The sequence below is a fragment of the Lygodium microphyllum genome, chromosome 1 (genome assembly GCF_053477565.2).
Source record: "Lygodium microphyllum isolate KBCC chromosome 1, Lygodium_microphyllum_v1.1.10, whole genome shotgun sequence".
Taxonomy (NCBI): domain Eukaryota; kingdom Viridiplantae; phylum Streptophyta; class Polypodiopsida; order Schizaeales; family Lygodiaceae; genus Lygodium; species Lygodium microphyllum.
Window position 1 is genome coordinate 160,193,771 of NC_141135.1, and position 12,694 is coordinate 160,206,464.

Genomic DNA, 12,694 nt, shown 5'->3' on the forward strand with positions numbered 1-12,694 from the left:
AGGGGATTGTGGTGCGCCTCATTCTAGTAGTCCAATGGCAATTCGAAAAGGTATCACATGTAGAGTAGCGCTTGAGGATCATCCAAGGCCTTTGTTTTATGCAATTAGATCTTTAAATTCCTGTGAGTACGCATCCAAGCTCTTCTTTTCTATATCAAGCTCAAATAATTTTCGAAAATTTTCAATCCGATCATTAGTCACAAAGTGTTTCCGAAAAACAGATTTAAAATTAGTCCAAGTCACAGGCTTAGGGTGTAGGCCCACCCACCAAGAGTATGCCTTCCCGTGTAAGATTATTTGTATTTACCTCATACACTAAGCGTCATCAAACTGATACAAATCAAAATACGCCGTCCATTTGCCCAACCATAAATCGATGTTCGTCTCATCACGTTCCTTTCTCTCCCCCTTAAAGGGATCGGGTTGAAATTGAAGAGGCAACATGCTCATAGCTATGGACACAAATGGAAAATGGGGAGTGTGGAAGCTTTGCCAATTGTCATTGCATTTGTTTTATTTGAGCTTGGAGAATCGCCACAATGGACAAATCTCCTTCGGATTTGAAGGAAGAAGAGGCTTCAAGATATTGCCCATGCGTGTGTTCGGGTTCAAGAAAAGTGAGACAGGCATCCTCCACCTTGTGCTGAAGTTCAGTAGAAGTAGATGCATTAAAGGAAGATACACTATGTGCAGACATGGTATCAACAAGAGGAGAGGTTTTGAAAGAGATGAGAGAGGAGTGATGATTTAGAGCTCAAGGAGGGCAAAAGGGAAGAGTGGAGGAAACACAAACAATCTGCATTAAATGCAAAACTGAATCTTTTTTTTGTTTTGGGGGGCTACATGGTTCACACACGTATCCGCCTAGCTTAGATAATGTTAAACGTGGATTAATAGAGTTGCTCCTCCCCCTCCACATGGAGGGATCATGCTGTTCGACCAAACAGCCAGACTAACAATTGTCACTTCAAGGACAAGTCATATTTTCTCTTGACGGCCACCTCTCCCTCCCCCGACGCTTTCCGCTCGCGCCACTCCTGCTAGCCGAGTTCAACGTCTGCGTCTGCTTTTCTCGTTCTCTTCCTACTCATCTAGTGCCAAAGGTGAATGCGCTCTTTCTCCTTCCACAACACATGAACAAGGCTACGTGGTTCACACACGTATCCGCCTACTTTAGGTAATGTTAAACGTGGATTAAAAGAGTCGCGCCTCCCCTCTCCCTCCCCCGACTCTTTCCGCTCACACCACCTCTGCCAACCGAGTTCAACGTCTGCGTCTGCTCCTCTCGCTCTCTACTCATCCACCACCAGAGGTGAATGCGCTCTCCCCTTCCACAACACATGCATAAACAACGCCAAGCCGGACAAGAAAAGTCTCACTCCACAAAAACAACTTCTTCTCTCACGTTCTCTCTCCCCGTCTACAACCCTTCTTTCTCAAAATTCAGACTTTCTCTCTCCGCGTCTGATTCCTTAGTGTTTCTCTCTCCCCGACACCCAAAGCCCACATTGTAATAACATTAATGAGGATGTCAACATTAAAATCAATTGTTAAACATTAAATGTTAAAGTTGCAATAACATTTAATGTCACACTAACATTAAAATTAATGATAACATTAAATAAAAAGTTACTATCAATGAAAGCTCTCTGATGCTCATTCAGGCTACAAGGTATCAGTTTCCAATGATGGTGTGCCATAGCCCTAGAGTGGCAGCTCCCCGAAGTCCAACCATTAGAACAATCGAAAACTTTGTGCACAAAATAACATCCATCTCAACATTAGCACAGTTCCACGTTCAGTGAAGGACAGGAAATCTACCATCAACATATTTATAGGACAACTTGCTTGAGACGTGAATGCTAGTCACCTCCATGATAAAGGTCATATGACTAATGGTTAGAAATTTGGGTGGAATCTACTGTTGGGTCCATTAGATCCTCCACACTTATTTGAAGTTGTTAATGGGTTTTCAACTCAGCCTCCAAGCCCGAAATTGTGAATTTGCAGGGGCACAATCAACATGCTGGTGCAATGAACATTTCTTTTTCCTGGCCAACCAAGTGGACTAAAAGACAATAAATTTTTTAACAGAAGACCACATATTTTAGTCTGAGGAAAGCTGTCTACTTAGAGGTCTACATTTTGGGCAACCAATGTAAAATCCTGCAGGATGAAGATATTTCTGAATAACCAAAAATCGGCAGAAATTCTTTGCATATGGTTGAGATTCTCCAAATACTGAAATGCTTAAACCTTGGAAATGCTCCTAGGTTTACTAATCTCTCCAAAAAAGTAATACCAAAACTGGTATCCAAATGTGCGGCCTCTCCCATCTCCCACAAACAGTATGGATTATCTCTGTCCAAATCCTAGAAAGGGTCTCTGTAGTAGAAACATCCTAGAGTTCTATAGCATCGCTACACCTCACAATCCAAATGTGCCAAGCAATGATACTAGCCATCAACTCCCATTTGTGATTGTGTCCTGGAGTCCACTACACCCATGAGTAATGTGGTGTGTGGATCATACTCAAATGCTGACGAGCAATGAGGAAAGAGTGGCTCCCCTAAACATCCTTATATATGGATGCCGGCCCTCTATCTATGACCCAAAGCTATTGCCCCTCTTAAGTCACAACCTTTGTCTTTGTTATGGCATGAAAGACCATCCTGAGGCCTCTCCTCCAAAGTCCACACCTCCTCAACTCTAGGGCAGTCTGGTCTATGAGTCCCCTGACTCACCATGTCTTGCACATGCCACTAGGGCCCAGCCATAGCCAACCCATGTGCCAGTTGAGCTACTAATCATAGAAAGTGAGAAGTCTTCCTAGGCCAAAACTGTTGTCCAACCTCCTCCAAAAGTCCAGCAAGCAAGGATCTTAGATAACTTGTTTGTGCCAATGGGGAGTGGTTGCCAGCACTTCTCTGCTCCCACTCATTTTAATCCTCCTCCCTAGCCTGGTGGTGTAGCTAAAGAAAGCTACATCGCATGGTTTGTCAAGAAATGGGTCTCTCCAAACCCTCTCCTGGATCCCACTGTAAGCTGTGAATAGACCCCCTTTTGGTAAGCCCAGTGTTGTTTTCCCAGGAAAACATTTTATCAATGATCACTTCGGTCAATAACTAGGGTGAAAATATAATATCAAGGTTGCAACAATACTTAAAATGATCTAGAGTTGCAAAGTTTATGTCTCAACAAGCACTAGATACCATTGATTTAATTGAAATTTTAGAAAAAAAAAATCAAATATTGTGGTGTAAATAATTAGAATACTTCCAAAATTCTGCAAAATACAGGAAATAATTGCTAATGACCAACTTGATGGTTTTATATCAGATCACAGAAATGCTTCTCGTGATTAGTCTTTCCTCTATAATGCTACTTTGGCTGGTGTTAAGCATGTCCAGACAAACAATTCCATATGGAGATGTTTGTTTCTGTGCACTTTCACACAGCTGAAACTTTTCTGTTCATTTCATCAAGTAATTGGCAGCCATGTGCACTTACAATGTCTCGTCAAGCAGCAGCAAAACAATATACACCAATTCAACCAGCATCCCTTTCGTATGCACCTGTACAGATGCATCTGAATCAGGCCTTAGATTGTATTTTTCTTTAGTAAGGTCTCACATTAATTTTCCTTTCTTAAAGGCAAATACAAGTAAGAGGGGTCTATGTTTCATAGTTTCTGCTTCCTTTTTATATAGTTTATTTTCCTTCTTCTAAAATTGTAAAAGAAAGATGAACTTTCTGTGCCCATTCTTTTATTTGATACCTTATAAACACAATTTTGATGGTATGTGAATGCAAAATTATTTGAGTTTCCTGTACACACTTGACTAACGCTTTAAACTATGACCAACTTCTGCACATACCACAAGCTCATGATCTCACTTCTCTTGCTTCATTGACCAATTTAAAATGTGCAAAAGCAAACATATGGACTAATGTTTAAGGTTGACCTTTTTTTTTCTCAGGTTCTGTCAAGTTCAGAGGGTAATATCCTTGAGAATGAGACTGCCATTAACATTATTTCAACGTCAAAAGCTTTATCAATTGATATTGCCGAAAAGCAGAAAACTGCAGAGAAAACTGAGGCGAAAATTGATGAAGCTAGGAAAGGATATTTACCTGTTGCTGCACATGTGGCATCTCTGTTCTTCACAATATCAAACCTTTGCTCAATAGACCCTATGTACCAATACTCTCTTAGTTGGTAGGTCGAATAAGGAGCTATTACCACTTGTCAAGGATGTTTGGCAAGCTAAATTACTGTACATCTAATACCTCATGTGAAATTAATAAACCCTATGTACCAACACTCTTGCACTTAATAAGGCACTATTGCAATCAGTATAACATGTTTGACGTTCAAGTAACTGTAAGCCTAGCACATGTCATGTCAAAAAGTAGATTTTCTGAAATTCAGAAAACTAACCTTTGTTGATTTGTAGGTCTTAAGGATTTCTTGTTCGCAGGTACCTCAGTCTCTTTCAATCTTCAATCAAAGACTCAGAGAAGGCAGATGTGCTATCCAAAAGAATAGAAATTCTCAATGATTTCTTCACGTACTCTCTATTCTGCAATATTTCAAGGAGCTTGTTTGAGAAGGATAAATTGTTATTTTCCTTTTTGATTTGTATTGACGTTCTATCAAGGCACGGTAAAGTATCCAGTGAAGAGTTCAGGTTTCTCGTAGCTGGTTCAGTTACAATAGAACGAGAGAAAGTAAAGTCTCCAGCTCCTTGGCTCGCTGAGAAACTTTGGACTGAAATGGTTCAACTCTCCAAATTTGAGGCGTATCAAGTACGCCAATCCCATCTCACAATTGTATGCCTTGATTAGCATTCTGTGCGGCATGCATGTCATATAGTAACATTCAAGGAAATACTTAGAGCATGATGGGGATGTTACGGTGTTGTTCTTTCTTCCAGTTTTATCATTCTAGTGTAAGAATAGCCTAACCTTTTTTGTTTTGACTCAGGGCTTTAACAAAGCATTTGCACAGAATCCAGAGAAATGGAGGCACATATATGATAGCTCCCAACCATATAAAGAACAATTACCAGATGATTGGGACACAAAGCTGACAAAATTTCAAAAGCTCCTCATTATACGTACAATACGACCTGATCTCATTGTCTTAAGTGTTAATAGCTTTGTCCATGAAACCATGGGCCAGCGCTATGTGGAACCACCAACGTTCGACTTGGCTAAGGTCTATCATGACTCCAGTCCAACAATCCCATTAGTTTTTGTGCTCTCTCCTGGATCAGATCCAATGGCAGCATTGTTAAAGTTTGCTGAGGGTTTAAGACAGCAGGTAAGATTATGAATATGAGTACGTGCAATGTAACTGCAAAACCTTTACATCTGTGATAACACTCATGCTTTGTAAATGCCTGCCGGGAGGTGGTTGTATCTATCCACCAATCTAGTGGAACTCCCTCCATCATGGCGTCAATCATAGCCATGGCTTCCCTAAGGCCATGTAATATTTGCCTCTTAAGTCTCCTCCTCGCTAAATCTTTGGTGCTAATCTCCTAAAATACCCAATGGATGCTAGGCTGCCATGGTCCTCCATGTGTAGGCATCATATCCTGTAGCCTCCCCAATCCAAGTCTCATACTTTATATGAAGGGCACAAATATCTAGTGGCAATAAAGGACTACCACCCTTCAAATTTGATGAAGTGCACAAATATCTAGTGTCGATTGTGTAATATCAATTTTAATTTGGGAGACTCCATCAATCATTTCTATTGAGGTTCAAGATTATCCTGGATTACTTGCTCACCTTGGGGGCAGCTCTTACTCCTCTCAGTTGTTTGCTTAGGCTTCCTTCAAAGTATGAGATGCTATGAAGGTTCGGGTTTCCCCTCTTGATCTTGAGTTTGATGAACTACTTTCCCTTTTCCCTGACGAGGAGTCTTTGCTACAAGGACAAGGGAAGGTTCCAACAAATGGTGATGTTATCAAGAAGGGATTCACAGTACCTTCAAAGGCAAAGAGGAATTGGGTTCAGTGGGGCTATCTCTCCAGGGAGTTTCTAAAGCAAGCTACCAAATTCCAAGGGAAGGGCAAGAAGGACAGGTCATCTTCCGCCTGTAACTCTGATTCACTGAGGGCCACTCTAGCTGTAGTGAGTCATGAAGAGGTATTTTAATGATGTCGCACACCCTCCATGCTCCTAGCCAGAAAGGGCAACTGTGAGGGTGGAGAGAGGGCATGTTGATGCTCTCGCTTGTTTGGTGGATTTGATGTGTATTAGTGAGTCCACATGTTCTAGCAACTCCAAACTTTGGACTGATGTGTCCAGTGCCAAGTTCATGATGGGACATGCAACATGATATGTTCGGGTGGTCTCGCAGGAAGGTACCCAAATGCATATGCTCCAATGAAGCAATCTTGGTGTCATGGCAAGCTAACCATGGAGCTCATGTAGCTGCAAGAGGGCACAATGACTAGCTTGACTATGTCAACTTCAAAGAGGGATTATGACATCTGGACTTAGTGCAGTTGTCTTGCTCACCTATAGTCTGAGAGGGTGTTAGAAGTGGTAATTTCACAAGTTCATAGGTGCCCAAGCCTGAATTTATGGATGGCCTCTTGTGTTTTTACTAGATTCTTCGCAAACCTATTTTTGGTGGGATGACTTCTCTTTTTTGGTCTATATAAGGATGGAGTGTGGCCAGAGTCATTCAGTCTTGTACTTGCAGATCCTTGTTGTGTAAAGAGGAAACCTGTGGAGCATGTGAGTTGGTGCTCAACTATTCTACTCTTGTTTCTGATAGTGGATTCTTGGTCCTGGTTACATGTTCTCTTGCATTATTGTTGTGCATTGTCTCTTTCATCAACCTTGTGTCCTTCATTATTCCACTGCTCATTTTGATCTAACAAGATCAATGAGTAACGCATTTTTGGCATATTCTGAACAGCAACCTTCGTCTCAAATCATGATTGTTCCTATGGTGATGTTTGTTGGTGCCTTGCCAGTGGGCACATATTCTTTCTCAATATAATACATTCAACTCGTTTCACCATGACTCTGTGTGTGTGCACGTGCGTATGTGTGCTGTGCATATGGGTGAATGCATGCGTGATTGTGGCTGATGATATTGCCAATATGCATGCTACTATTTTTGCTAAAGTTAAAGACGTGATTGCGAAAGCCCAGCAATCATACACTAAACAAGCTAACAAGAAAAGAACACCTATGAGTTTCAAAGTTGATGATTATATTTGGTTACGCATTGAAAAGAGAAGATTACAAAGTGTTGAGAGACACCTTGTTTTTAAACTAGCACCTAGAGACAGGAAAAACTCTTGTTTCGATGTCAAGACACCTGGTCATATTGCACACGTTTTTCATCATCTTTAAGGACCTGCACCATTATAGATGAAACTAATGAGCTGGATGAACCAGCAGCACAAAAACAGCATTTATTGCACCCACACTGACCTCATAAGCTTGTTGAATTTCTTGAAACTTTCTTTGTGCGGTGGCACTATCTTTGTTCATATCTGGATGATACTTCTTAGCCAGCTAGAAATTGTACATTAGATATTGCCCAGTCAGAGGTCCTATACTTGTGAAAGAAATCTGATATATAAGGATTGAAGCAATTCAACTCAAGTCCAAGTTTTATTGCCAATTCTCAGGTGCAGAGTATATCATTAGGTCAAGGTCAAGGTCCAAAAGCTGCAGCAATGATACAAAGTAGCATGCAAACAGGCGATTGGGTTGTTTTACAGAACTGCCATCTTGCAGCATCATGGATGCCACAACTAGAGAGAATCTGTGAGAATTTCGGCTCAGAGACCACAAATGCAGGATTTAGAATGTGGCTCACAAGCTATCCTTCTGATAAATTCCCAGTGACAATTCTTCAGAGCAGTATCAAAATGACAAATGAATCGCCAAAGGGACTACGTGCAAACCTCCTACAGGTTTGCAGAGTACTCCTTTCAGAAGTCTCATTAACATACATACAGGGCAAAAGTTTCAAAAAATCATTTTCAAGACCTAACCTTTGTATAAGTTTTCTGTTCAACTATCTAAATGCCTTGCCTTTTGCCAGAATTACCAAAGCGATCCCATCAGTGATCAGAAATTCTTCGAGATGCCTGGAGAAAAAGGCCCAATTTGGAGGAGAATGCTTTTTGGACTCTGCTTTTTTCATGCATCTGTTCAAGAGAGAGTGAAATTTGGACCACTTGGTTGGAATATTCCCTATCAGTTCAGCGATTCTGATCTAAAAATCAGTATGCGCCAATTACATGCATTTCTTTTGGAGTTTCCAGAAAGCATACCTTTTAAGGTACATGCATAAATCCCCTGAGCATTTCTGACTCTCTTCACAAAACTTTACTGGATCATTTATTCATGTTAATAGCTTAGAAACTCCCTGTTTTTAGCAAACTTCACTCTTCTATCAACTTGAAAACTTCAGAATGCACATACACTATTATTTGTACGCATAATACAGAAGCTGACTAAGGTTTTCAACATGCAATTAGAATAAGCCATCAAGTTGTGTCAGTCAGAACCAAGATTGGTTTGCCAAAGCTTCACAAGTGGATAATCAAGCAAGGATGAATAGTAGTAATATTTTCATTTAACATTTAGAATCTCAAGGGGTTTAATAGAGATTGCTTAAAGCTCCCACAAAATTTACACACTTGAAAAGCATACAAGTTAAAGGCCCAGCCCCAACTCTTCTCTTCATTTTCTTCAACCTTACTGGGCCAAGATTTCAAATGAAAGAGCAACTCACTAGAAGGACAGAATCATGATGTTTTGGTATTATGATCACGTAGTAGGCTGTCGTAGTACTAGCCGTGAACCCACTGTAGTAATATCATGCAATATGCAGGCACTGCTGTACTTAACGGGAGAATGCAATTATGGAGGGCGTGTCACTGATGCCCATGACCGGAGAACTTTAATGTGTTTACTCTCTGTTATATATTGTCCACAAATTTTGGAAGACGGCTACAAATTTTCTTCATCCAATGTGTACAGTGTACCTTCAGATGGTTCTCACCAAGATTTCATTGACCATATTAGACAATTTCCACTGATCACTAAACCAGAGGTATTTGGTTTACACGACAATGCAGACATCACAAAAGATCAGCAAGAAACAGACATGTTCCTTTCTTCCATACTTGAGACACAGGTACTCCATCTACCTCTTATTCAGCAGAAAAATATCTACAAATTCTTCCAGTACATAGTGTGCATAAGTCAAATTTGAATGATGACTCTTGTAAACTGCAAGCTGTTATGGCAGCCAAAAATTACCACAACAAATATAATGAATCAAGACTGAGGTAAAAACCTAACAGAAGACATGACGAGATTCCACTTCTAATCAAACTGTGCTTTTGACTCATCTAATCACACTTGCAGAGCAACGTAGCTGACACAGGTGGTCGCAGCAGAGATGAAGTAATTCTGGACATTGTACAGGACATGGCAAACAGAATTCCACCTCCATTTGACATTGAGCTTGCTCGTTATCGATATCCTGTACAGTATAACGAGAGCATGAATTCTGTTCTTCATCAAGAAATGACCAGATACAACAACCTGACTGAGGTCTGTACATTTTCATACTATAGACATATAAAGACTGACTCCCTTTTCACTTACCCTGTGGTTTGTTCCATACAATAATATGTAAATCATAATGTTCAATGCTGCAGAAAAAAGCTTGAGGTCTAGTACAAAACCTATTGATGTGCCACTTTTAATAAAACAGCTTCGAAACTGGTTTCATGCTAGCAAACTCTACTTGATAAAAATTCCTTTGAACACTATTAGGGAATTTGGAAATTCTCATATAGTTTGAGAATTTCCAATATAGTTAATATTTGGCCATACGATCAAATCTTGTCCCCTTATTTGAAAGTAGAGTCTACTCTAATTACTATATAGATTATCTTTCTAAGCCCCACTTTGAAGCATGGGTTAAGATTTAGCCACATGGCCAAATCTTTACCTCTTATTTAAAAGTGGGACTTGGGAAATTCCCAAATTCTCTAATATGGTGTTTTATTTTATATGCTATTTGTTCTTTTGAGTTAGCAAAACATATCATCTGCTCTTTTTACTCACCTTTTTTAATTTGTAACCTTGAAATGTATCGTACGTTGCATGCGGCATAAAGTTTATATAACACATCACTGTCTTTCATGAGACACTAAGCTTGCAAGGAACCCAAACAAGCACAGTAAGATGCAAGTCAACATAAAGTTGTTCTAAGAAACAATCAGTGGGGAAACTAAACAAGCCAATTGCAAATGCAGGTCATCCGGTCAAGCCTTAAGGTACTAGAAAGGACCCTGAAAGGACTGGTGGTGATGTCCGCTGAGATTGAGAAACTAGCAAATAGTGTATATAATGGAAAACTCCCTGCTATGTGGGTGGCAAAATCCTTCCCATCACTGAAGCCCTTGAGCAGCTACATAATGGACTTAACAGCTCGATTGAATATGTTCGCCACATGGATGGATAAAGGACCTCCAACAAGATTCTGGATAAGTGGGTTCTTCTTCACACATGCATTCCTCACTGCTGTACTGCAGAACTATGCCCGTAAGTACAAGATCCCAATTGATACTATCACCTTCGAGTTTAGGTGCTTACCCAAGGATGGTTTGTATGACACACGCCCTGATGATGGGGTGTACATAGAAGGCATGTTTTTGGAAGGAGCAAGGTGGGATAACGATAGGATGATGCTTGCAGAGTCCTTGCCCAAAGTTTTGTTCTCTCCTGCTCCTATGATTTGGCTAAAGCCAACCGAAGTTGATCACAAGAAAGAGACACCTTGCTACCAATGCCCCTTGTACCGCACTACCGAGAGGCGGGGTGTACTTGCTACTACTGGCCATTCTTCCAATTTTGTTTTCAATGTGGATTTGCCTACTGACAAACCTGCAGAACATTGGGTCAGGCGAGGTGTTGCCATGTTTTTGTCATTAAGTGACTAGATGCAGCCCCATTATGGCACCAGGCTGATAAGTTACGACGCACGAAATGTTGGACCTCCCACCAGGGCAAGGTCTTCCAGAGGTTAGATGATGTGGCCAACTGAGCCCATATGAGCAAGCTAAGGTGAGAAGTTCCAAAATTCACACACTAGTCTGTTTAGTCAAATGACTCAACCTGATGTCCATATGAATCAGATGAGACAGAGAGAGTAGTCCTGACTATCAGGCCCGTGACAACAATTGGCAGTTATAGTTTGTCCACTGTGCGAATGAGGGGCTGGGCAGATTACTCTTTGGCCAACTGATGCAGATAGATCGGCCTGTTACTACTATTTTAAGCATGTATGTATTAGTGCAAGAATGTGTTTTGAGATGTTATTGTCTTTTGCCTGTTGGCTGCAACTCGTTCGGGCCAAATGTGCATATACTAGACCGAGCATGCACATGCTTCTTCTGGTGTAATTGATGTCCTGTGAAGAGTTCTTTGTAGTGAGAAGGTTTCAAGAATGCTGTAACCATTTAATTCATGTCGTACATGACACTTCTGACACTCTCCCAGTGCATGCTGCTTTTTAGTTGGCTGCATATTTTTTGTGCTCTGGCTCTTCTGGTTGCACCTCATTTGCCAATCTTTGCATGACTAAATTCATTTGAAAGGCATGCAATTAAAGGAGTCGAGTCTAACGGTAGAGCGTGACTCGGTTCAGTGTGAAATTCTGCAAGCCAATAATTTTCTGTACATGCATGTTTTGCGACGGTATATCGTGGTCGTACAAAACCATAAATGGCCTAAACAGTATGAATAAAAATTGCAATATGATAACTCGTTCGTCTTGTTGAACGATATATTGCTATTACGTTGCAGTTCTACTCATCGCATAATGATTGGCCCCATGAATCCTCTCCTAGTACCATCAATTATTTTCTTATGGGAAAAAATTTAGGCCTTCGTGAACAATTTCCTCTTATGTTTGATAAATCCAACTAGTGTATATGGTAAATCTAAAATATCTTTAAAAGGCCATGCATATGAAGATCAATGTAGTTCAAACACATGGTCTGTGCAGCACGCGCTGAGAGTGATCAGGGAATGGAATCTCGTCTTCTAAAGTTAAAGCAATGTTGTGCATACAGATTTTTCCATGGTAGTCTATTTCCTAGGCAAGCCGTTGACAATGATAGTAGGTGCTTTATATTCAAAATGTCAACAACTGGGCTAGCCTCGTGGGTTGACTTAGTGAATCGTATGCGAAGGAATGGCATTGGGAACCTACGCAATAGTTGGGTATGCTTTGACCACGTGCATTGCATTAATGATTGGACCACCATGGTAGCACATGTGTATGATCCAAGGTAGTTTCTCTTACCTAATTCTACCGTCCCCTTGTCATCATAAATCATCTATCATGGTGAGGTGGGAGCTTTAAAAGAGAATTCTAAACATCTAATTATCGTCAATGATCATGTAACCATTAGCTACATGTATCAAAATGTTGTTTGTCTTTGAAATAGAAAACTATACTTAGCTCTTTCATAGCAGTTCATGAAATAATAGTTCACTCACAAGGTTGGCTCATGAAAACAATCCTAGATCTCTTCCAAAGTCCTCAAGCACCTAACAACAAGAAACCATGATTTTCATGCTCAAGAATTTTGGGAGATATTAAAGGGAGTAGCCATGTAAAGCATGT

At 40.5% G+C, this 12,694-nt stretch overlaps 1 protein-coding gene across 7 annotated transcripts in view; it reads left to right on the forward strand.

Annotated features, from left to right (window-relative positions):
- LOC148041884 (uncharacterized) overlaps positions 1 to 11,241 on the forward strand; it is a 269,651-nt gene extending 258,410 nt beyond the window's left edge. For all 7 annotated transcript variants that reach the window (XM_087683761.1, XM_087683772.1, XM_087683781.1 and 4 more), the window contains 8 exons: positions 3,981 to 4,219; positions 4,482 to 4,809; positions 4,988 to 5,326; positions 7,665 to 7,952; positions 8,084 to 8,323; positions 8,879 to 9,184; positions 9,418 to 9,606; positions 10,317 to 11,241. In XM_087683761.1, the coding sequence (XP_087539887.1) occupies positions 3,981 to 4,219; positions 4,482 to 4,809; positions 4,988 to 5,326; positions 7,665 to 7,952; positions 8,084 to 8,323; positions 8,879 to 9,184; positions 9,418 to 9,606; positions 10,317 to 11,003 (2,616 nt within the window). In that variant the 3' untranslated portion in view covers positions 11,004 to 11,241. The remainder of the gene's footprint in view (positions 1 to 3,980; positions 4,220 to 4,481; positions 4,810 to 4,987; positions 5,327 to 7,664; positions 7,953 to 8,083; positions 8,324 to 8,878; positions 9,185 to 9,417; positions 9,607 to 10,316) is intronic.
- The last annotated feature ends 1,453 nt before the right edge of the window (positions 11,242 to 12,694 follow it).